The sequence below is a fragment of the Carya illinoinensis genome, chromosome 6, assembly GCF_018687715.1.
Source record: "Carya illinoinensis cultivar Pawnee chromosome 6, C.illinoinensisPawnee_v1, whole genome shotgun sequence".
Classification (NCBI taxonomy): Eukaryota; Viridiplantae; Streptophyta; class Magnoliopsida; order Fagales; family Juglandaceae; genus Carya; species Carya illinoinensis.
Genome location: NC_056757.1, coordinates 34,859,622 through 34,884,878, shown reverse-complemented (window position 1 = coordinate 34,884,878; position 25,257 = coordinate 34,859,622). Strand labels below are relative to the sequence as shown.

General features: G+C 37.4%; 2 protein-coding genes and 1 long non-coding RNA gene across 14 annotated transcripts; all 3 read left to right on the top strand.

The window, feature by feature from the left end:
- The first annotated feature begins 1,239 nt into the window (after positions 1–1,239).
- On the top strand, positions 1,240–4,992 carry LOC122313956 (pentatricopeptide repeat-containing protein At5g18390, mitochondrial). 3 transcript variants are annotated; one of them, XM_043129301.1, is made up of 2 exons: positions 1,240–2,969; positions 4,194–4,992. In XM_043129301.1, the coding sequence occupies exon 1, from the start codon at positions 1,400–1,402 to the stop codon at positions 2,801–2,803; it is 1,404 nt and encodes a 467-aa protein (XP_042985235.1). In that variant the 5' UTR covers positions 1,240–1,399; the 3' UTR covers positions 2,804–2,969; positions 4,194–4,992. The 3 variants fall into 3 exon arrangements, with proteins under 3 accessions (XP_042985235.1, XP_042985236.1, XP_042985234.1); XM_043129302.1 differs by lacking the exon at positions 4,194–4,992 and adding an exon at positions 4,030–4,183; XM_043129300.1 differs by lacking the exon at positions 4,194–4,992 and adding an exon at positions 3,181–3,754.
- A 3,358-nt stretch (positions 4,993–8,350) lies between these two features.
- Positions 8,351–15,541, top strand: LOC122314491 (putative pumilio homolog 7, chloroplastic). 2 transcript variants are annotated; one of them, XM_043130115.1, is made up of 7 exons: positions 8,351–8,680; positions 8,825–8,989; positions 9,071–10,433; positions 10,506–10,668; positions 13,212–13,375; positions 14,405–14,663; positions 15,088–15,541. In XM_043130115.1, the coding sequence occupies exons 1-7, from the start codon at positions 8,608–8,610 to the stop codon at positions 15,193–15,195; spliced, it is 2,295 nt and encodes a 764-aa protein (XP_042986049.1). In that variant the 5' UTR covers positions 8,351–8,607; the 3' UTR covers positions 15,196–15,541. The 2 variants fall into 2 exon arrangements, with proteins under 2 accessions (XP_042986049.1, XP_042986048.1); XM_043130114.1 differs by having other exon boundaries at positions 8,825–10,433.
- Positions 15,542–16,944: 1,403 nt separating this feature from the next.
- Positions 16,945–25,025, top strand: LOC122313436. 9 transcript variants are annotated; one of them, XR_006243399.1, is made up of 8 exons: positions 16,945–17,060; positions 17,556–17,664; positions 19,694–19,795; positions 19,936–20,267; positions 20,669–21,349; positions 22,985–23,131; positions 24,508–24,642; positions 24,736–25,025. It is a non-coding gene; the product is annotated as an uncharacterized LOC122313436 (long non-coding RNA). The 9 variants fall into 9 exon arrangements; XR_006243393.1 differs by having other exon boundaries at positions 19,694–20,267; XR_006243395.1 differs by having other exon boundaries at positions 19,283–20,267.
- The last annotated feature ends 232 nt before the right edge of the window (positions 25,026–25,257 follow it).

The following is a 25,257-nucleotide window of genomic DNA, read 5'->3' as shown; positions in this document are numbered from 1 at the left end:
CTTCCATGTGTAACTCAAATACCTCTCTGCAGCCAAGAATGAAGTGTTGAGATAATTGTATTTTCGGGGGTAATTGCACTGACAAACAACAGAAATTGACTATAATTAATGTTAGAAAAATTCTACATAGTTTCAGTCGTGTCAATGTCCACCCTATAGTTTCAAGACCATTGCAATATAAGGAAAAAAATCTTATAGGTCCCCAGACCTGTGATTTAGGTGATTGAGATTTCTTCGGGCCATTGGATCCTTGTTACCATTTTGAATAATTCAGTTTAAGGTAACACAACAGTGGATATATGTTGGCAACGGCCTCTCCATCAACAAAGACAACTTGCTTGAGGAGCAGCTTCTGGAAAGACTCGAGATTCGAAGGCATCTCCGTCAGATTGGTTATGCCTCGCGTCTAGGGGTGAGTTTGGTCCGGTCCGGTCCGGTCCGGGGAGGTTTTGTGGACCGGACCGGACCTATTCGGTCCAGGGTTTTCCAACCCTGGACCGGACCGAACTCCATCAGGACCGGTCCGGTCCGGTCCTATTCGGTCCGGTCCGGTCCGGTCGGTCCATTCGGTCCAAGGTTGATTTTTTTTTTTTTTTTTTTTATCTAATGACATTTTTTTTAATATTTATGTAATTATATTGTAATATATTTAATATATATACATATAGTATTATATATATATTAGTAATATGCTAATACTATTAGTCTATTAGTAATAATACTATAACTAATAAATATATGTAATAATAACTATACTATAACTAATAACTATATGTAATAATAGTAATAGTGATAACTATATATTTATATAATATGCTAATATTTAATGACATTTTTTTTAATATTTATGTAATTATATTGTAATATATTTAATATATATACATATAGTATACTATTATATATATTAGTAATATGCTAATACTATTATATAAATAATATATATAAATAATATTTTTTTTTTCTATTCGGTCCGGTCCGGGGTGTTTTCACCCCGGACCGGGACCGGACCGAATCTTTTCGGTCCCTTAAAAATGGGACCGGACCGGACCGGAGCGGACCCAATTCGATCCGGTCCGGTCCGGTCCAAATAGTGCCGGTCCGGTCGGTTTTGCCGGTCCGGACCGGCCGATGCTCACCCCTACTCGCGTCCATCTCTCGCTTTCCTTTGCCCTTCAGCTTCTCATCCTAACTGCGCCACATGCTTAATTTGGGCTTTTCATTGTTTTAACTGGGCTGGTCGCTATTATATTGGGCCATGCTCATCCTCCCCAAATCCCCTTCAACATACAAATAATGTGAGAAACCTTAAACCTTACCTCTCTCCGCAATTTGCTAGACGTTTCCCTCGCTCGCTCGGTTACTCGGTCTTGTCGAACCAGCTCCACACTCCGGAGTCCAAATGCTCTTACGTCATTCTACAAAGCTGACTAAACTCCTCCTTCCCAGCAGCAGACCCCAAACCCTCCCTCCCCTCCTCCTCCTCTTCTCAACCCCTAAAACCCTAACCACCACCAACGATGCACCTCCAAACGACGCCGTATCATCCACTACCAACGACGACTACTTCGCCGCCATCCACCACCTTTCGAACATCGTCCGCCGTGACTTCTACCTGGAGCGAACCCTCAACAAGCTCGACCTCCGTGTCACCTCCGAGCTCGTATTCCGCGTCCTCCGCGCCTGCTCCTCCTCCCCTTCCGAGTCCCATCGCTTCTTCAACTGGGCTCGGACCCAGCCTAACTATAGCCCTACCACCATCGAGTTCGAGGAGCTCGTCAAAACCCTAGCCTGCTCCCAGAATTACCAGACCATGTGGAAGCTCCTCCATCAGATGATTTCTCTCTCCCTCTGCCCCTCCCCCGAAACAGTGTCGTTCCTGATTGAACAGTACGGCAAGCATGGCCATGTAGACCAAGCCGTCGAGATCTTCAACAAGTCGGGAAAATCCCTGAATTGCCCCCATACCGTCGAGATCTACAACTCCCTCCTCTTCTCCCTCTGCGAAGCTAAGCTCTTCCACGGCGCCTACGCCTTGATCCGCCGCATGATCCGCAAGGGCCTCCTCCCCAACAAGCGCACATACGCCATCCTCGTGAACGCGTGGTGCTCGGCCGGTAAAATGAAAGAGGCACTCGAGTTCCTCGCCGAGATGAGCCGGAAGGGTTTCAATCCCCCAGTGCGCGGCCGTGACCTCCTGATCGAGGGCCTGCTAAACGCGGGATATCTCGAGTCGGCGAAGGATATGGTCACGAAAATGGCGAAGCAAGGCTTCGTGCCCGACGTCGTAACCTTTAACTCCCTAATCGAGTCGATATGCAAGTCCGGTGAGGTCGACTTCTGCATTACTCTTTACAATGAAGTGTGTAGATTAGGGCTTTCGCCGGATATCAATACATATAAGATTCTGATACCGGCAGTATCGAAGGTGGGGAAGGTGGACGAGGCCTTTAGGCTATTGAATGATTCAGTTGAGGACGGGCACAGACCGTTCCCGAGCTTGTATGCGCCGGTGATTAAGGCGATGTGTAGGAGAGGACAGTTCGACGATGCCTTTTGCTTCTTTAGTGATATGAAGGCAAAGGGGCACCCGCCAAATAGGCCAGTGTATACCATGTTGATAACGATGTGTGGGAGGGGAGGGAAGTTTGTGGAGGCCGCTAATTATTTGGTGGAGATGACGGAGTTCGGTTTGATGCCCATATCCCGGTGTTTCGATATGGTTACTGATGGGTTGAAGAATTGCGGGAAGCATGATCTGGCTCAGAAGATTGAGCAGTTAGAAGTTAATATCCGGGGCATTTGATGCTTAACATTCTTGAGATAACTGTTAGTAGCATGATATGGCTGATAAGGAGCAGTTTCAAGTATCTTGTCGGAGTATTTATGAAATACATCGAAGGCCGCAATTCATTTTGGAAGTCACCATATACTTACTTGAGGCTGAGATGAGGATGCCTTTAGTATGGAGGGTACGTATCCGAAAATTAAAAAACTGTACTGATTTTACGATCTATTGATTGATTCTTTTATCTTGGTTTTGACAATAGTTTGTGCTATCACGATAATACCGGAAAGTTTACAAAACCATGCCCATTTTATGATCTATTGATTGATTCTTTTTACGTGTTCCTGTCACTTTGTAGTGTTGAAATTTATCTCTCTCCTGCTATCTTGAACTAGGATTTGAATTTAAGATGCGTTAAAGATCATAACTGGTTGCTAGATCACTTCATTACGCAACTGGACTGGGGGATCAGATGATAGCTAGCTGCTAGGCATTCACACAGAACTTTCGTGTGCATGCAAGTCCGGCAACCTTTATTCATCAATCAACAGGCAATCTATTGTTGAGGCATCCCATTGATATGAAATAGGCCTTGTTACTTGTTTTCAGTATGTTGAAACTTAAAGCCTGAATGAAGTGCCATAACATAAATGCAAAGTCTGATCCATTAATGTAAATGGGTTGATATAGTCGACAGTGTTGCATGATGGCAGCATCTGGCTACCGCACTGAACCAGTTCTGATCTTGTTGGGTTCTATGGCATAAATGCTGTGGAAGACGAAACAGAGGGTAGTTTAAACCACCATTGAGAGAAATATAAAATCAAGAGATTTTTATAAAGGCTTTAGGGATTTTTTTTATCACACTTTAGTTCTATGGGCATCCTCTATTGTAATGAATGACACTTCTTTTATTGAACTTTACGCTGCTCTTCGCAGCTCTTAGCCTGTAGCAAGGCTCTTTGTATACCCCTGTGTACTCGGGCCTTGCCCTTTTCATGTTCTAATATATCTCTTTTAACTTATCAAAAAAAATATTTGATTTCTCGGTCCATGGGGATGCCAGCAGATAAATGCTGATATCCTCTTGACAGGAGAAAAATGGATCTTGGTAAATAGTTACGAACCGCCTAGTGTCTACTCTGTGAAAGGCCAAATTATTCTTTTAGTATGTTGCGTCTTTAACGTGCTTGCACTTGTCTTATACTCAAGATGCCGATACGAGTTTCATTTACTTTGATCAGAGGAAAAGTCAGAATCTTTGACATAGAATCGTCCTGTCGTTCTTCTGAAAATAGTATCCAGTGCCTTGTACGGCCTTTTCGAAGCTCGACTCCAACATGAATCAGAAGATTGCGAGCTAGATTTAATTTTATGATCTTGAAACACTTGTTGATGTGGAATCTAGGTTATTGCTCAGGGTAGCAACTTCTGCATGGCTGGATTACCGTTTGGTTTGGAGTATCCAGATGAACCAAAGAGTTGGAGGCGAGATTGGCAGATAGTATTAGCGTATATTAGAAGCATATACGCTTCAAGTTAACTTTGCAAACATGGTAAGAGGTCAAGAAAATAGCTGAGGCGAGGTAAGTAGCATTTTGGGTAGAATGTATGGTTTATCGGTGTTAGTGCTTCAATTAGTACGTACTTAATGTCGCATTATATGCGTGTTGTTGTAAATGAATTCGATCCCAAATGGTCGTGAACAGCTTAAATTAGTATTTTCCTGGATCATTTGTGATAAACTTCTTAATTGTGATGCCTGCCTAGTGATGCGATTCCGGGTACGGTGGCTTTGATGTTCGAGGCTAATGATTAAGTAGCTGTGAGAAGAAAGCCAGCCAGCCAACCACCGAGTTGAGTCTAGATTCTAGTTAGGGAGGCGGGCATCTGCTTGAGAAAGACCTTTACTACATGGCTTTGTGCGAGTACGCATACAGTTTATTCCATTATAACAACTTTTGCTTCAGTGCTCCTAGCTGCATGCCAATACGTCCTTTTCGACCGGCCGTTTGTGCAGCAATTATGACGGCCGCTGGACTTGGAGGGAAAAGGACGTTCCCACTTTCTGACCTGATTCTTCCTGCTCTGCTCTTTAGAGAGCATCAGACCGGCAGACCCTTTGCTCTTGTTTGTATGTTTTTCGATTTGCATCTAAAAAGTAACGGTCATTCATCCAATCTTATCGACTGAAGAACGTTGCATCATGAGTTCGAAAAGCTTGAGAAGCGTGAGTTTATATTCATGTGTTCTTTTTTTCTTTTTCTTTTAATAATAAAACCGTGCGATTAACAAGAAGAGGTTGGTGAGCGTCGGGTGAGCTTCCTTCGTCTCTAAATCCAAAATTGAAACTGAGGAGGAGCGTTATCACGAGAATGCAGCATTTAGTTCCGGTATATTTAATGAACAACGAGTCAAGCATTTGTTGTTGGTAACGTGCTATGGCGAGGCATGGACCCGTTAGACGAGTCAACCTATGAGCCCAAAAAGTTTGTAGCTTTCCGGCATAGTAAGCCTACAATTTGATTTAGAGAATACCTTAGAAACGGTCGGGCTTCTAATAGCTCAAAAGCAGCCTACCAATAAATAATTGACACTTAAGCTTTCCACCACAACTATTTTATGGTTGCACTACATCTGATCATTGTGTATTTCAGAAACAAGTAAGTCCTTCGACATAGGCTCTCGTACCTTTCACACCCCCTTCTCGCATCTCCCTCTCCTTCCCATTGCCATCTTCACGTTTTCCAACTCCAGTTGCACTGCGTGAAGCACTGGTCTAAAATCCTCACCGCTTGGCCTTATTAAGGTACCCCAAACTATCAGCAAACCTTTTCAAATTATAATTAATAGAACCCATTAATTGCAAGAAGCAAAGTAGAAAGTTTATCATCTCTATCTAAGCTTCTTGGCCCCCTCTAATCACATAGGATTTGCAAGATTTTAAAAACTAAAGGGTCTGAGTGGAAAGATAAAACATGAGTTAATGAGGGATGAAAAAATATTTGAGAGAGAGAGAGAGAGAGATAGTAGAATTTGAGGAAAAGAGAGAGGAGAAGATGCCGAAATTCCCAGAAAAATATGATAAATCAGAACTGGAATCTTGGCCGGTGTTCTTCAAGAGAGAATGAAATTGGAATTGGCCTTTTTCAGATTTGGAAACTCCAGAAAAAATTGAAAAATCGCTCTTATGAATCACAGAATTTCTCACAAGTGATGCTAATACTTTTTTACCCAGACGAAGGGTTTCTGAAGGTTCAGGATTGTTTACTGAGATTCCTTGAAAGCCTTTCCTGTAAGCCTCTCAACATGCCTCACATTTTTAGTGCCTGGCCTCTCCAACCTAACCTCAACAATTCCTGTGCACAAAATCAAAGGGTCTTTTAGCCACAAAGAGCTAAAGCCAAAAAAGATTTGATCTTTCTGAAGGGTTTCCATTTTTTCATGCACTGGTGGCTCACTGCCATCGCGAAGATCCTGAAAGCAACCATTTATGGGCTGAAAATGTCTAACGGGAGCTTTGCTAGAGCTTAGAGACAGAAAAGATGGGCATCGACAAAGACGAAGAGAGGGGCAAAGAGCTAAAAGCCTATTTCTGTGTGGGTGCTTGAATGGTTTGTGTGTGGTAAAGTCTATTTCTCTTATTGTATTTTTTCTTATGTGGCAACCACTGAATGGAGGGCTGCTCTTGAGCGTTTATTAGCCCGACCGTTGCAAAGCGGCTTTGTTTGATTTATTATTATTTTTACATTAGAAGGTTATTTGAATAGAAAGTTAAAATGAGATAAGATGAAAATTAAAAGTTGAATAAAATATTATTATAATATTATTTTTTAATAATATTATTATTTTAAGATTTATTTAAAAATATTAAATTATTTATTATATTTTATTTGAGAATTTAAAAAAATTATAATAATAAAATAAAATAAGATAAATTAAGACTGTATATAGGGACAAACAACCTCTAAATTTATGAAAATTGCTATTCATAAATTTATTAATAAGGGACGAATGAGCCTCTTGCGTCAAATTTCGCTGTGACCATTTTATGGCCACGTCTCCTTCCTTTATGGCCATTTTTTCTTACCCCGCCCCCTTCCTTTTTTTTTTTTTTTTTTTTTTCCAATTTTGTCAACTAAATGCTAATAATATTATTTATTATTAATTTCTTTTTTCAAAGAGAAAAATCTTGTAGTAAATGAGATCCATATATGAAAGTGACCATTAAAATCAACTAAATAACAAACTTCCAATTTTTTTTTTTTATATTTATTTTATAAATTTAATTTAAATTGAGATCAATTTGTAAGATTGAGATATTTTTAATAAAATGGCACATTTACTAAATTATTAGCAACTGTAAGGGGAAGAAAATAAGATTCAACAGCAATATATGGTCAACAGTTAAAGGCAAAATGATATCTTACAATATAAAGGAAACAAAATATTTTCTAGGGATATAATCTTCATAAGTCTTTCTAAATAATGCATTTGACTTTCTATCCTGTACTATGTTTTTCAAATATTTTGTAAAGGTGTCTTCGATGAATATATATTTTTTTAAAGTACTTATTTGTTTAGTTTGGTCACTACTTAATACCTAAGCTAAGTGGCTCAAATGCATTGATGATATACTCTCAATATATATATATATATATATATATATATATATATATATATTTTGTTTTTTCAGTACAAGCATTTTCTTGTTACGACGACAAGTCATATTAAAAATGTTGGCCCCACTTATTAGTTATAGGATCAAGATCACCTAGAGCTCTTAATATAGGAAAAGAGATGTAATAATATATCATTTGAGTCATATAAGATTTATTAAGAATCGAAACATTATTTTGAATAATATTATATACAGTCGTGGAATGTATAAGTATTGTATAGTTGCTTTGAAAGAGAGTACGTTTTATTATTAAAAATTATTTTTTTTTTATTTGAGATTCATATTTATTATTTTTTTCAACATAACTAGACGACGCTTACTAATTTACGACCATAAATATTATTTCTCATTCTTAGTAATGTTTGCCAGAAAATTTACATTGCTTTCAAAGTACACAAGTGTTTAAAACATTAAACTCTATATTTTCTTTTTATAATGGGTCTCTCTAATTTAAAAAAAAAAAAAAAGGGAAAAAAAACAAATTGATTTTTAAACGCACGTTTTACTTTGAGAAGCACGCAAAATTTGTGACAAAAGAGGGGATTTGGGATTTGGAATGTGTCGTTGCAGACAGATTGATACGAATAACAGAAAAAATTAAATGGAATAAAATAATTAATATTTTTTAATATATATTATTTAGTATTTTTAAAATTTTAGATTTTTTTACAACTAATATGAATTTTACCGATAAATTCTCTCCCACGCGCTGCAAACCGTGAAAGATTGAAATTGATTGCAGTTTGGGGCCCACCGTTGGTCCGTTGATTCTGAGCGTGTTATACACGCATTTGAAGGAGGGTCAGCTTCATAATTTTCAAGTAAAAAAGAAAAAGGTATGAAGTAAATGCTTTAAAATAGTATGTTGAGAGTTGAGACTCAAGTGTATGCACTGTATGGGTGTGTTTGTCTCGCCTTGCACCCTGTGTTATATATTGTATTTCTATTGATGGCCATAGGCCGTCTCTTGCTCTTCGGCTTTAATGGCGTGAGAGACCGTACTGGGAGAGTGTGTGTATATGTACGGTCCCTCAGTAACCGTATGTAAAATCCTTCAATCTTTGCATGCTTCACCAACTCCTCACAAAGAAAACCCAGAATCCAAACAAGATGATTTTTACCGGAATGAAATGCGATTGAAATGCTCTCACATCATCACAAACAAAAACCACATTCATTTCAAATTCTGAGCATAAACCAGACGATAGAAAGTGGTAATCTCTTATATTTGTTTTTTAGCCTATGTGAATCAATATATGATGTTGGGTTTTCTGATTCCGGGGATTGATTAGTTTGTGGTCACATTCTTGCTACGTTTGTTTATATTTTTCTCTCCTTGTTTGTTTGATATTTGAAAGAGGAGAAATTGGAGAAAATGATGAACACTGATGAAGAGCTTGAAATGTTGTTGGGGGAGATCCCTCATGCAACATCACACAATTTCCATCATCAACATAATAGCACCAATCGTGTCGACCGTGGTCATGAACCATTTATAAGTCAGAGAACTCATGGCATGTGTGGTATGTATGATGATAATCCGTCATGTCATTATAAGCATTCATGTGCATCCTCTCCTGTAAGTGGGTTGTCTTTGCATTCAGATGGCTCTTCCTCAACATTGTGCTCTGGTGGGAATCCTCTCTCTGACAACGGATCACCTACCCCGCCTCCAATAGAAGAGCTTAAACCCCATTTGCCTTCTGTAATTTCCCATTACCCAGATGGATTATGGCTGGATTCTAAAATACCCGATTCATCTGTTAAAATGAAGACCAGCGGGAGTTTGATTGATGAAGTGAATCTTTGTAGAAATCTTAGTAAAGTGTATATTGGCAATGGAAAAGAGGATTTTTCAAATTCGACACACTTCTTGGTAGACAGGGACAGGCTTCTCTCTGGTGATTGTTTCTTCAGTGGGAGTAATAAAATCAATATTGATGAATATGGGAACTGTGATAATGTCAGGAGAGGGTCTTCTGATTATGTGGGATTTCAATCCCCTGTTCCATCACGTGCTACAAATTTTGATGGTCAGAGGGGTTTGGCATTTTCAGGATTGCAGCCGGAATATGAAATGGGTAATTCATCGAGGTCAAGATTGTCGCCCGGATACCCTGGTAATTATTTTCCTGATTTTCGCTACTGCAATAACTCGACAAATTTCCCAAGGCCAAAAACAAAAGAGCAGACCGATAACTTTTTCCTACGGGGGAGTCCTGTTTCAAATCTCCCTACTTCTTTGAGTGGACTGCCAATGGGGTCTCCTTTCTGTGCAAGACAAGACGGGATGAATTTGAATGAAGAAGCAGGTGTACCAACTTTGCCCAATTCCCTTTCACTGGCGAATCCAGGGCCTCATATGAGTGTTAAAAACATGCTACTTTTTGGACTGCCCTTTTCCAATTGGAGGACTGTGGCATCCTCAAACCTTAGCATCCCACAAGCAGATCTTGAGTCTCTTACTAGTGAGGAGAGCTTCATTATTCAAGGTGAAGCTTTAAATCATCAAGTCAACATGGGACTTGATTGTTCAAGGGGTCAGATTAGGGATGCCTCGCATGAAATTGGTGTGAGCAAGCGTGTAGGAAGGTCACATCTAGATAGCTGGCATCACAGTGCAGTAATTTGTGATACTACTCGGAGTGAAAGGGTATATTGCCCATTCTCTCTACCACCTAGTTATAACTCCTTGGCTGAAGCCCAAGGGTACATATATTTACTAGCAAAGGATCAGCATGGTTGTCGTTTTTTACAAAGGATTTTTGATGGGGGTACACCAAAAGATGTGCAAATAGTATTTAACGAGATTGTAAACCATGTTGCTGAACTCATGATGAATCCATTTGGGAATTACCTTATGCAGAAGTTGTTGGATGTTTGTAATGAAGAACAGAGAAAGCAGATACTGCTAATGGTAACTGAAGAACCAGGGCAGCTTGTCAGAATCTCTTTAGACCCTCATGGGTAAGTCATGAACATAATATGTATTCATATGACTTTATTTGTCTGTTTTTTTAACATTTTTATTTCTGTCAGCACTCGCGTAGTACAGAAGCTGATTGAGACTCTCAAAACCAGCCTTGAGATTTCACTGGTTATATCAGCCCTTGAACCGGGGTTTCTTGCTCTTGTCAAGGACCTGAATGGAAACCATGTGGTCCAGCGATGCTTGCAATGCCTTAGCATTGAAAATAACAAGGTGAAGAGTTTTATTTTCTTAAATTTCCAGAGTTTACATGATATCATCCTAAACATATGTGTACTCCACCGTGTTGGTCAAGAATTTATGTGCTGTTGTATGCCTGATTTGTCCATATCTGCAAAGTTGTTGATGAATTTTTGGAGCGAGATGATCATTAATCATTATGCACACCTTTCAACTATAAATCATGCTTCCCTTACCATCTGATTTACTCTCTTTCCCTTACAAACATCCAATTTTGTCATATAAACTTGGTTAGGACATGCATACTACACCTGTTTACAATTTTCGTGTGACCTTTTTTCTGTTATTGCCCAATTTTTTTTTTAATTCAATAGCATTGAATCTCTGCTGCCATATTGTGTGTTAATGTTCATCTTCTTATTTCAGAATGGATGGATGTGGAGTAAATGTACTTAATACTTTTGATGTTCGATTTTGCTTGGAAAGTTTAGTCTCACTCCACTTGTTAGTAGGTTGAGCATTTTTTTTCCAAATATTTTAAGCTTTGGTGTCGATTCCTCTTTTGAATCAAGAAAGTTTTTGGTGATATCGTTTCTGTATCAACTTAATAAATATATAAATGAACATTGTTGCTAACTTTTAATTTTGAGGAACAAATTAAAAACTGATCTGATTTTTTGTTAGATTTGACTATATAAGCCAAATATGCTCTCTACTCTGAAGTGTTTTCCTCCAACCTTGTATAAGAAGCCCACGTTCTTGTGAGAAATGTGGCATTCCTGACATAATTATAGCATACTGCATTCCAGTAAGGCAGTGCACGTTCACCTTTTGTTTGTGAATAATCTAAAAAAAAAAGTGATTCTCAAAATAAGATTTGCTCTTATCTTGTAATGAAATGATCTTGCAAGACCTCTTGATTATTTTTTAGTTTCTGTTATGCTGCTACAAACTTGCAAAAAATATGCGGCACGGATGGTGTTTTCTTTTGATGCAAAATTAATCTCTGCAACTGATAACAACTATTGTTGGGGTTAATTATTGATAGGGAAACAAATGTACAACAGTCTACAAAATTAAAAGAAGTTAATTGCGACTCCTCTGCTCTTATAACATACGACATGTTTAAATCATCAGAATTTGGCAAGTGCAGCAAAATATTCCAATTGAGCACACCACACACACACACACACACACACACACAAATATCTGAATGGGTTTTGATAATCCACTACATGCTGTCTTATAAATGCTTCTATTCTGACTTAATTTGGAAAAAAGATAATTAATTCAGCTTATATTGAGTTTGGATCACTTACTAATTGTTTGATTGTTTGTAGCATTTATAACTGCAAGCACTACAGTCACTTATCAGTGATACAGTCAGGCCACATGTTGTTTGAGGATAAATTGCCATTCACCCCTAGAGGTGCATTTTTTAATCAGCACTACCTAGTTACCATGAAAAGAGCATGGCATGGGAGTTCATGTAAGCTTTAGAACATATAGAAGAATCTGAATTAACTTTTCAGAATCTTGTTGGATCGTTTTGGTCCTCTATAGAATAGCACACCCAAAAAGTAAATCTCTAAGATGCTTTGGAAACTGTATCTAGTCATGCTCCTCTGTAGTAAATCACTTACATAAGATTCAGAGCTGAGCTTGTGCAGATACATGACGCAGAAGTGATATGTGCCAAAAAGTAAAGACAGTGCGTCTAAAAATATGAAATCAATGGCCAAGAGATGGGTATGCATGCAGAGAAGTTTGTGATGCATCCATCATGGACATATTTCAAGCACTGACCCACAATACGAGAGCTGGGAAACGTAAATTTAGCTATTGAAAACAAGGAGGTCCTTGAGGAAACATCTGATATAGGATAATGGTTTTGTACAAATTCTCCGAGGTTCTTAAATTTATATGAACATATATACTTGAAACTAGAAGTGGTATTGCCTTTTGGGGTCATATGACTTATATACAGTTAGTTTAACACCACAAATTTTTTTTAAGTGTATAATGCCACATATTCCTTGCATGATAATTTTTTTCCATAAAAGTCTCCGGAAGCTTCTTTAATACATATAGTCAGGGCACTCCCTCTGTGCACCCAGTAGATGATGGTGGGAATTTTAGTATCAACATAAAATGATTGCATCAACATGAAAAATGGAATTGACAATTCTACCACAGCTGAAGTCCAACTGCCTGATAAGAGTCAGTAGTAGTTCATATCTCATAGTGATTTTATTTTGTGTGCGATTAGAAAGGGTAATTGCTTATAATCCTCAATCCTAGATTGAGGCATTTATTGCAATTAAGTTGGTGTTCTAATTGATTATAAGTGCATGAATCAGAAGGCCTTAATTTGTTCTGCGACTGAAAAAATCGCCTTCTAGATTCTAATAAGATGTACTTATGATCGTGCTTAGAGCCACGCTCTCCTCCTCCCCTTGTTTGCAACTTATATAAAAAGAACACAAAAGTGTTAAGAATCAATTTTTGGTTTTTGCAATTTCTGCTCATTTTTTTGTCAAATTTTCTCATTATAGTTTACTGTCTATATTTGGCAGTTTATATTTGTTGCTGCTACAAAGCATTGTGTTGACCTTGGAACTCATCAACATGGATGTTGTGTTTTGCAACGATGCATCAGCCATTCAACTGGGGAACTTCAAGAAAACTTGGTTGCAGAAATTTCGGCCAATGGACTTCTGCTGGCTCAAGATGCATATGGGTAATCAATTCAAAAATATTTTTACTAACAATGATATTAAGAAGGACTTGTCCTGATATCAACAAATCGAAAGCTGCTTATGTATATATATATATATATTTTTTTTTTTCTCAGATCCAAAATTTTGATCCATGCTGATTGAGTTCACGATAATTTGACCAATTTAAAGTTACACATAGGGTGGTCAAGTTTTCTGAGAATTGGAAAGTTGCTCGACCAGCACACTAGAAATATCTGTTTGGATTTCAAACCTAGGATATTTTGCATCTAGCCCATGCCTCCTACTAAGCCTACTGATGATGACTTAGCTTTAGTACAATTACTGAAAATGTATAACCCCTTATTATTCTTGATAGTCTTTCAACCCAAGCCCTATTCGTTTTTAGTCATGGTGGTGTTATTATTGTATTAAATTGGCCAACCATATGCCAATGTATTGAAAAACAGTTAATTATCCCTGTGAGGTCCATTTATGTCCTTGAACGCCTCCTTGGACATGCATATGGGGGATCTTATAGCTGTAAAGGCTAATGAAAAGCTGAACTCAGGGTTCATAAATTGGCTTACAACATCCTTGCCTGCATTTTTTTCTCCCCTTCCAGTCTTTTACCTTTTCCCGGTGAAACTGTGTTTGCAAGTAAATGAGCTTGTATGATAATTTGGTCTTTTAATTGAATATTGTAACAAAGGACCTTGTCAATGTCTAGTACTCAGGGCAGGGGAAATAGCCACCTCTTCATTCCTTCAGATTCAGATACTGAATCGTATCTCTTGGACAGAGATGCAGAAGCTCTCTCTTCAACTCAGGAGGGCGTTCCACCACCTCGAAGGCCTTTTTTAAATATATTCATATTCATATATATATATATATATATAATGTTGTCCAAACTCTTGAACGTTTTAATGCTTTTTTGGGTCTACCCTTTCTTCTTTTGCCTATCTTTTGTTCTTTCCTTTATTTTAGAAAATACTGATTTTCTTGGAACCTCTTGTTCATATTTTGTATTTTTTGTATTTTCCCCCCCACAGAAATTATGTTGTTCAGTTTATCTTGGAGCTAAGAATTCCTTCAGCTGCATCAAAGTTGTCCTCTCAATTTGAAGGGAACTATGTGCACCTCTCAATGCAGAAGTTCAGCAGCCATGTGGTTGAAAAATGCCTTGATGTATTTAATGATGAAAGTCGATCAAGAGTCATTCATGAATTGCTCTCCGTTTCTCACTTTGAACAGTTGCTTCAGCATCCCCATGCGAACTATGTTGTTCAAACAGCTCTTCGTGTTTCTGAGGTATTGGAATCAAATCCCTGTGATCTCTTATTGTAAACACACAAGGGTCCCCTGTACTTTACCTGCAGCATCAAACCTAAAACATGTGGTCTATGTGACTATGAGAACTAACACTAACACTAAAGAAATCCAACACTAAGTCGATGGCATAATGAAGTTACAAGAGAGATGACTAGGTTATCATGGAACAAGTATAGTTTGGTTGCTTTTTGTCTGTAAGGAAAGAGAAATTCCCTTAGCCCATTAAAAAGGGTTGGTTTGATGTTGCCACCTCATCTAAAGACATTGGAGTTATTCGTCAATAATTCCTATTTTTCTTTTTTCATGCATGTATGTCAGAGAAATGGTGCTTCTAGAAGTGTAGCCATAACTAAGAATCTGATCATATTAACCTTCACTAACATCCTGATATTTTTCTTACCAGGGTCCTATCCACAACTTATTGGTTGAAGTAATCGAGTCCCACAAAGCAATTTCACGCAACAGTCCATATTCTAAGAAGATTTTCTCTCAGAAGCTTTTGAAGAAGTGATGTACATTCTCAAATTTACCATTTGAATTACTGTTGTTCAATGTCATCAGTAGCTTGTTAGCTCTTCCACTCCCACTCCAATCAATCTATAGAAAAATTAGCCTGTAAAATTTGATGCTGGTAACCAGGCAGAGAGTTCCTCTTGTCAGGACTGCACAAAATATCCTATGTGCTCAGCTGAGTAGGCAATTTTGCTTCCAGTATAATCCTGGACCATGTACTATTATTCTTTTGTGTTGTTGATCTATGTTTTGGATATTTCTGCTCTGTTTATTTTGGAAGTTCCACTGTATTATTGTACGGTATAAGATGTTAGGATTCGGTCGCTGTTGCTATACAAATATAAGATGGATGCTTTTTCAACTGTCCCTTAATATCATGCAGAAACATTTTACTTGCAGGCCGGTGACCGGTGTAAAAGACATATTCCACACCATTAACATGACTTTGATTTGATTTGCCCATCTCATATGCATGTGAATGCATGATCTATGTCCTCTTGAACTAGAGAACTCCTAATGTGAATGGTTGAGGAATCATGATCATTGATCAAATAGGCAGTTTTATGGTCGGCCGAGCCTCCCCCACCTTCAGTTGGGGGGGAGTTGGCTGTTAATGGCTGCTACAAACTGCAAAGGGCAGAACAGGAACGGCAGTAAAGGAACAGTTGTCAAGAAGACCCTAAGATAGCCAGAACTAGAAGCGATAGTTTCTTCTAAATTGCACGTTGAAGTCTAAAATATAGGAAACTAATATTTTTTCTGCTAAATTTGGTTATTTTCAATAATATTAATAGTGTGTCTCATTTCCAATTAAAAAAAAAAAAAGTTCCAATGAACTGGTCGACATATAAATTTATGTAAAATGTACAACATTAATTGATATACTTTAAAATGATAAAATTCAGGATGAATATTAGATATGCTCTTCCTCAAACATTATATTTCTTGATTATCATTTTTCTTATTATTAATTGACATCTTTTAGGTAAATGTTTTATAAAAAGCTTTATGTACACTCATTTTTGCATATTTCATAATTTGATTGGTTGTATCAATTTTTTAATATAAAATAATTATTTTGATTAATAAAAATAACTTATAATTGAATATAATAGATGAAATATCATCCTAATTGAAAATAAAAATAAAATAAATACACAAAATAGCCAAGGAAAAAAAAAAAACTACAAGTGCGGAAATAACTCCACGTGAAGACGCGTGTCCTTTATATATATAACGATAAAGAAAAATCTAGTTATAAGTATAATTACGTACTAATATATGCACTCATTTAATATAATTAATTAAAAAATAAATTTTATTAAAAATAATATTAATTTAAATTTTAAATATAAAATAATTAATATTAATACATAAATTAATATGTAACTTTGACAAAATTCTAACGATAATAATAAGAATAAATCTATACAGCAGCCTCACACTTTTTCATATTATGTAAAAAAATAAATTTACTACTTTATCCTCTATTATTTTATAATGATATGTTAGGTGTGGGGCTGCTATGTAGCAGTGCTCTAATAATAATATAATACTCCTTCCCCCAGCCGCATAGGAGGATTGGTCCCCGGCCCACTTACAGAACCTACAAAAGACACGTGGACCAATCACTTTGTCGAAACTGATCAACGCCCTCCTCTCGTCCACGAATTCTGATATCCCAACCCCACAGCATGCCGTTTCCATTTCATCTCCACGTGTCTGCCCTTTTCCCTCACGTATGAATTAAAAATCATATATTCTGAATCTTAACAAACCAAGTTCTATTCTTTTATTTCCCGCCAGCGCGTGCAAGACTGGAAGCTCCAAGAAGTCCGACAAGAGGGCCGAACCAGGGATAAGGTATCTTCTCTTGTCAGAGTTTTTCTTTCAACTGTTTGTCTCTCTGAAATTTTCGTTCTGCCGGAAATTTTTGGTTTTTAGAATTTTAGGTGAGTTTTGCTCGGAGATCGTTGCTGATCTGTCTCCGACGGCTCCAAATTGTGCGCTTCTAGTTACTTTTTTCTTTTTTTGGTTTGTGCGTGCTTGAATTTCGTGGTTTTGTTGATTACTAGGAAAATATTGGAAATGGAAAGGATGCTCCTTTTTTTTAGTTCTCCTTGCTAATGTCCAAACGGTTACTCCAAATACTGTGTGTGCGCACACTGCACACACGTATGGTATAGAGAAAAATAGATGGCCAATTGATTGTAGTAGTATGACTACTTGCTCAATTAGTTTGAGTTTTTTTCTTCCGCATTTGTTTTCTACTCAAACGACACCAGTGCTATTGGTTTTACAACGTGATTGCAAATCACCGCTTATGTTACCTTTCTTTGTTTTTTACTCGGAAAGCAGTTTCTGGGGAGAGAAACTTCACCAGAAACATGACATCATATGAATCAACTGCACTTGTCTCCGTTGGTGGATAGAGAATCTGGAGGAATGTCAGACTTGTACATGTGAGGTCAGATATATATTTATTTATTTAGATTAATTCCGTTTTCTAGGAGTTTATTGTCTGCTATGAACTTTTCTTTGTAAATGGAATTGATAGAAAATATAATATAATAGAAAAAAAATGGAGAAGATAAAAGGAGAGAGATATTGTGAGAGCTACATATTTGTTATTCTCAATTGCCTTGTAATGCGTGAGAACTTTGAAATCTTGAGTTTGAAATTTAAGTGTAGCCTTCATATTCGTTGATTGATTGCCAATGAGATGATGAAAGTGGCATTGGTGATGAAGTGACTACTAGTTGGAACATAAAATGTGGATGGATTTGTGGCCAATAATGGGTTGTTAATGGGTCAAAGCTAACAAAAGGCCAAAAGATTAATCCGATAATGGGCTACATATGGCCTTGGTCAACTATGTGACCAAAATCGAAATGCCAAAAATGGGTCTGGGGCTACAAATAATGCTCACAACAGACCAAGACCCAATAAAAAAGGGCTCACAACTAATTAAAATACTCCAAATGCATTGATTTGAAATGAAGTATGGTAGAACGACAATGAAAATTTTTGTGAGAGGTAAAGCTAGTAGAAAAACTTTAAAAGAAATAGTCCACAGGATCGAGCCTAACCTTAGCCAAGGGCTCTGACACCAGGAAGGAAAATAATATAAAATAAAAAGGGAGATGGAGACGAGAAAGAGGGACAAAGACTTTAAGGGCTGAATACAAATCATTGGTCCCTATTTATAAGAAAATTACATGGAGATGAAACAAGGTAAATATTTTTGAAAATCAAATCTCTTAATTTGATAATTATGTAATCAAGTAAGTATATTAATCAAATCAAACTTTTGATTTGATATTGTCTTCAACAGGAATGGGCTTTTTTTATGGGATCATATTTTATTTGTTACCCAATTGTTTCAATTTAAGATCGATCATCTTAATCACCCCCCCCCCCCCCCACAAAAGAAAAAATGCAACAAGTAAATGGCTTATTACATTACAGAATTAATTTGTTAATCTATAGAACTTGTGAGATTTAGAATAATATCAGCACAGAGTTTAATGTGCGCAGATTTCTTTTATTTTATTCCCTAACTTGTAAGCCTTGGCCAGAAGGAGTTCAAGTGTGCTTGTGGGTTGTCATACTTACTTATTACTCGAATTTTTAAAAATTTGTGTTTGCTTCTTTCAGTTTTCTATAAATAAGATTAAGAAGAAATGGATTTATAGAAAGAGGGGGAAAGGAAAAGGATAAAAGGCAGCTGGTATGGTAAATTACTAAATATTTAAAATACGTGCAAAGAGATGTAATGCATGAAAAATCCAGAGCGAAAGTGTGAACCACAGGAGGAAGGAAAAGTCTCCAGCAATGGAAGTGGGAACAATATTGAAGCCACATAGAATGAGATGGATGAGGAAAAATAGAAACATAACAAGCAATGGTATCCTTTTAAATGAGCTCTTTTGTAATCCAACACAGCATTTTTCCTGGTTCTCCCTACCTTTTTGGGTATCTACTGTTCATACAAATTTCTATGAAACGAACAAGGTCGTGTGGCATATCGCTATGTCGTTTTTGAACCTAGTATTGTGTCTAAATGTCTGCACGTGACGTTGCAGCTGGAAGATAATGTGTGGGATGACTTTGGTGAGAGCGACAATCATACAGTGCCTCATCCTGGTGATGAATGTGGGGAAGAATTTGCAGTACTGGGTGATAGCTATAAGAAACCACATGTAGCAATTGATGTTACAAGTACTGCTGCTAATGCAACTAAATATAAAATTTGAGGAAAGGAGGAAACAGTTTCACCAATATTGACCAAGAAAACACACAATGTTGGAAAAGGGTGCATGGTCTCAAACACCTGATTACATGTTTCCTTCTTCATGTGATAGTGACTCGCTTAAAGCAGTGACAAGAATAGAATCTGATGATACTAGGATGTCCAGCCATTGTTTCAAAAGTGGGAAGATAAATTATTCAGGTGGCAGGGAGTTTTGTGCTGATGATCCTATCTTGGATGACAGGTGTGCTGCAGTTGATATAACTTGACCGATATCCATTAAGCAACATATCCCAAGCAGATAATGATCTCAGCTTTTTGGATGATCATCATGAAGACAGAGAATGTAGTGATCCCTTATCCTATTTGTGGCCAAATATAGAAAATTTTGAGTATGTTGACAGGATGTTTAGGTGGTCTTCAAAATTCTTCCCTGTTATTGTTGATATTTTCTTAATGTTATCCCTTTGTATATGCTACTTCCAGTTCTCTTAGTAATGAAGACTAGTTGTGCTGGTTCTCATCTTCACATGCTACTGAAGTATCCAAATATGCATTAAGGTCTGGCAGCAAGTTTGTAGGTCACATGGCAAGTCCATTGAAAATTTCAGAATGTGATTAAGTTTCCCAGCCTAAAAGTGCAGGTCTTCCAATCAATGATTCCAACAGGGAAAGTGTTTCCATAATTGATCAAAACGAAATCTCAGACTTCCCATAATGAAAAAAAAAAAAAACTTGACATCTTTCGTCTCCTGTCGTCCGTGAAAGCATCAGATATGAACACTGAGAGTAGGGATAACTTAATGCCCAAAGAGCAGGTAGTTTTCTCTGATTTCAAATGACAAATATTTTTGAAATTCTGTTCTCTGTGTTGGGAAATATTTGTTAGATTCCAACTTCTGAATGTGTGCATGCGTCGGGGGGGGGGGGGGGGGGGGGGGGGGAATTTATTGTATGGTGCCTTACAAAAAAAATTCATTGTAATGTGGTTGTCGACAAAAGTCTCATTAAAATAAAGACATCTTGTGTATTTGACATAAAACCTGCAATTCAAAATCATCTTAATTTTTACTTTTTAGGTTTCCCTTTTCTTGGTCATATTTCCCATGCAAAGGATATTAATTATATGTGGTTCGTGTTAGGAAAGTGATTTGGCATATTTCTACCATTTAAACTTTCAGTACTTGGAATCTTGACATATTGTATAATTACTTGACAGATCAATGTGCATTTAAAGCAGTCCAAGAACCAGAAACAAAGAGAAAGGAAAGAAAAGATTGATATCTGGGAAATGTTGTTTCTTTTCACTATTATAGTAAACATCATGATCTGGAGCACTGCTATTGGAGATTTACTGCCTTTTTCTCCTCCAGGAATTCATCAACATAACCAAGACGTAGGACTGGATAACTTGTGTTTTATGCAGACACAGATAACCTGTATGCACCTGGGATGTAGTCGTCCTTTGGATCAAATTTCATTTTGTCCAGCTCTATCGGGCACCAAATCTGAGATCAATGGCCACACATCTTCTTCTAAGGAGTCTTCCTATGCATCAAATCCAGTTCAGTACATCGAGAGCTTGCATGGTTCTCCATTCGAGGTTCTGGAAGAAACAATCAATGAGAGGAGAGAAAAGCTATCTCCTATTACTGGGAAGTTTAAAGATGTTGATATGTCTCCTCTGGTGGAATTTTGTCATCCAGTTTCAGCTCTGGAGCAAGTACAGCACTCTGAAAATGAGGTTGAAGCTCATAATGAAGTCAAAGGAGTTAGTGCAGGTATTCCAACTGACTTAGATTCTTCAAACCTACACGAGAGCTCTTGCATGAGCTATGTGGTGGATGAAATCTCACAAGAAGCAACTAATTTTTGCCAGCTTTAACAAGTGATGGAACAGGTACGGATGATTACAACAGTTTTTACTACCCACTTTTAAATTTATCATCGTACCATAAGATTCTATGAAACCCTTACCGATGACTTGTGAAACTCATGTAAGAGCTGAATTATGTCATTATTTTCAGATACTTTACTGAGGTAAAAAATTTTTAGATGCATAACTCTTGCTCTGCTTGAACATGTCAATATTGTTCAAGATTGGTTTGAAGAAATGTGGCAAGTTATGTAATAATGACGTAGGAGTGGTCCTGTCCCGAAATTCAAAATGGCCTTTATTCACCCTTCTACTTCTTGACAAAAGCAGGAAAAGGAATTGCTAACCTGGTCTACGGCCTATCTTTCCCTGCTGATTACATGCTGAAATGTCAATTCATCTTTTCCCCAATTTTGGATGTTACAATTATGTCAAAGAAATGTGACAAGTAATGTAATTATGACGTAGGAGTGGTCCTGTCCTGACACTTAAAATGGCCTTTATTAACCCTTCTACTCCTTGAGTGAAGGGGGAAAAGGAATTCCTAACCTGCTCTACGGCCTATCTTGCCCTGCTGACTACATGCTGAATTGTCAGTTCATCTTTGCCCCAACTTCTGATGTTACAACTATATCGTTATTCAAAGTTCTAAAACAAATTCTTGACACTTGGTAGCTTTATAGAACATAGACCATTATTCTCATAACTTTTTTTTTTCTCTCTTTTTATTTTGCAAAAAATGATACGAAAGATTGATAGAGAAGCCAAATTTGGAAAAAAGAAGAAAAAAGAAACTTACAATGGGATAACCTGGGTTGGTTTGGATAGATTGTGAAGGTTTTGTATGGGCATCTATACATTAGTTATGTGCAAGGTAAAATTGGCCTGTACAAGCTATTATAGGAAGCCCCAATGGTGAATGGTGATTAGTCGTTTTGGGGTAGAGTGAAAATGCCAGCTCTTCCTAGATTATCACAAATGGTATTAGAGCCAATCTGGTAATGACTTATGGCATAAGGGCATTGCAGCATGACGTAGGTTGAGTTGGGGAATTTTGATTATGTAATTGCTCTGGATTAGATTGTGAATAGCTTTATATGGGAATATACTTGGTCCCATATTGGTTATGTACTAAGTGAATTGGGCTAAATGAGAACAAGAGGGAGGGAGAGAAGCATGTGATAGGTGGAAAATAAGCAAACAGGTAGCGTATTAAGTTGACATTAGTTGATAAACTCCTTTAATTAGTCTAAATGTTTTTTGGGTGTTTGGTTCCAGAACAAATATGGTTTGGATGGAGATTATGTAATTAATATATAAGAAGGATTTGAATAATATGAAAGATTAATGTTTTGTAATTAATATATAGGAAGCGTTTGCATAATATGGAAGATTAATTTTCTGCTAGTGTTTCATGAGTAATTTTTATTGGGAAAAATTATCAAAGCTGTTGACGCACAAGCAGGCCAGTTAGAATGTTTTAATATGTTAATGATTGTAATCTTGATGTTTAAAAAGTTGACATATAAAGCAAATTTCGAAGAGGTACTGATTCCTTTGTTTTTTTCTCTTTTTTTCCTCACATGCAATTGGATTTCACCTGAACTTAAAGCGTTCAATATTTTTCAAATTAACCGATCTGAAGCTGCTTAAATTCAGTTGGATATCAGAACTAAATGTGTGAAGGGATAGTCTATATTGCTTGGCTAGGAGTGCTGAACAAAGGCATAATTGTAAAAATCTGATTAGCTGCAATGGAGATGATAGAGATGCAAATAGAGCCCTAACGGTTCAAGAAACAAACAAGTATGTGATCGCTGCTTGCTTCGTCTTTCCCTTTGTAAATGCAAAGACATACTGCCGTTGACTGGTTTTTGCCATTATTCTGTTCTGGTCATATGACTAGAAGCTGCAAAGTTTGTACGTTGTTTAATTATTTTCAATAGAATTTCATTAACTCGTCCCCGAAGAAAAAAATTCACAGGTGCTAGGAATGCTATGTATGTAAAATGCTACTTGGCATGGTGATTTGTTTGGCTCAACTTTACCACTACTCACTAGTACCCTAGGTATCAGTGTAGAGGTAATTAAACTGTTAATTTTAAACCCAAAAACGTGATGAACTCTCTTTGAAGCATAAGATTTGGAACCTGAAAGAGGTTCTCTTTAATCATGCATCTCATCTTGATGGGATGTGAAGGACAATCGCCAAGCATATTAAGAGGACAAGGCATGAAAGCCAATTTTGCATTTGAAACTCGTTTCTTCCTTCATAAAAATCTAAATAAGCTAAACCCTCCTACCCAATTGGTTCTTTGCTAACCCTTAAGGGTTGGCTCAGGTGGTAAAGGCCTTGGACTTGGGGGTATGCTTCCCCTAGGTCTAAGGTTCAAATCCCCGTGGGTGCAAATAATCTCTAGGGACCATCGGACTCGGGTATTTTCCCTTTGAATTGCCCAAGATGTGCTTGCGGAAAACTCCTTGCCGAGGGCCTGTACACCCATAGGATTAGTCGGGACGCTGTCTTCGGACACCCGGTGCCAATAAAAAAAGATGATTGGGAGTTATAGTTTCTATGATCTTTAGCTGATAGGAGTTTATTATGTAGATCTGGATGACAGCCCCTTGATCAATGGGACCGGTAGTTGGGTCGATTGGGCATGCTCTCTCTCTCTCTCTCTCTCTCAATGAATTTCCTTTTACTTTAGATTAAATAAATAACTAATGAAGTGGGCCACATTTCTCTGTATTGGAAATATTTTAGTAAGTTCATTTTTGGAGAGAATGGAATGATAGATATTTTATAGATCAGGACCAGATGTTGGAAGAGCTTAAAAAATTCTCTTGTAATACTTTTTTTTCCTTTGGGCGTTGGGGCTTCGCACTGATCTTTACTTCCATGGTTTAGTATTAGATGTTAGTAGTTCTGGTGCACCATACTTTATGGAACCCAAGGAGGCTGCGGAGTTGAATGATATGGAAGTGAGGCCTTTGAACTCTGAGAAAGCTGAGGATACTGTCTGATAAAGGGTTCCTCTCATATAACTAAGTTCATCTTTCATTAGAATTACCAAAACTGATGCTTATCTGCCTTGCTGTTTCTTGTAGTTGCTGAATTTGAGCTAAGATTGTACTTCAGTCTTTATCAAGTTTATTGTACTTTTAATAATTTTCCTATTCAGGTGCAATGGATGTGTGAATATGGAAACTTGTACGAACCGATAGATTGCTCTATAGCACACCTACTGTTTCACAGGCCCCCAGATGCATCTCTAATGCGAGCTAACAATGCCTTCTCTCTTAGGTCTCATAGCTCAGTAAGCATTTCTACTTGCATTGCCATATACTGAATGTTACTATAGGTTCTTGTGTCAAAATCTTAGGCATAAGCTGTGGATCTTAAATGGCAGATGCATGGATGTGTTACTAGTCCGCCTGTGATGGCTGAGAGACTAGTTTTTCAAGAAGATACCATTGCCAGTGCAGATGTTGCCGACGGATAACCAATAATGAAAAATGGTTTGCAGAAACACCATATTTTTGATGAATTGACAGCAAGTCATAATATATAGTCGAACTGCATAGATGGCAGGTTTGATGTCATGTTTTGGATATCATTTGTTAGATAGCCTTTGTTGTCTATGTTGGTGTATATCCTTCTTGCATCATTCATCTTGATAATCTATTCATCCTTGCATCAGCCTGCCTTTCTCCTTCTTGTTCATTCAATCCCTTGGCATCTTGATTCAAACCTCCTCTATCTAATGCCCCCGAATTCTGTCCCAAGGCATTTCATTCTGTGTAGAATCGAAGGAGCGGTGGCAACACAAGGCGAAGAGAGAGCTTGAATGGCTTCTGCAGCCACGCTATGCTTGTTGGAAGAGAAATATAAATCATGAATGTATTTGATTTTGATGTCATATCTTGATTAT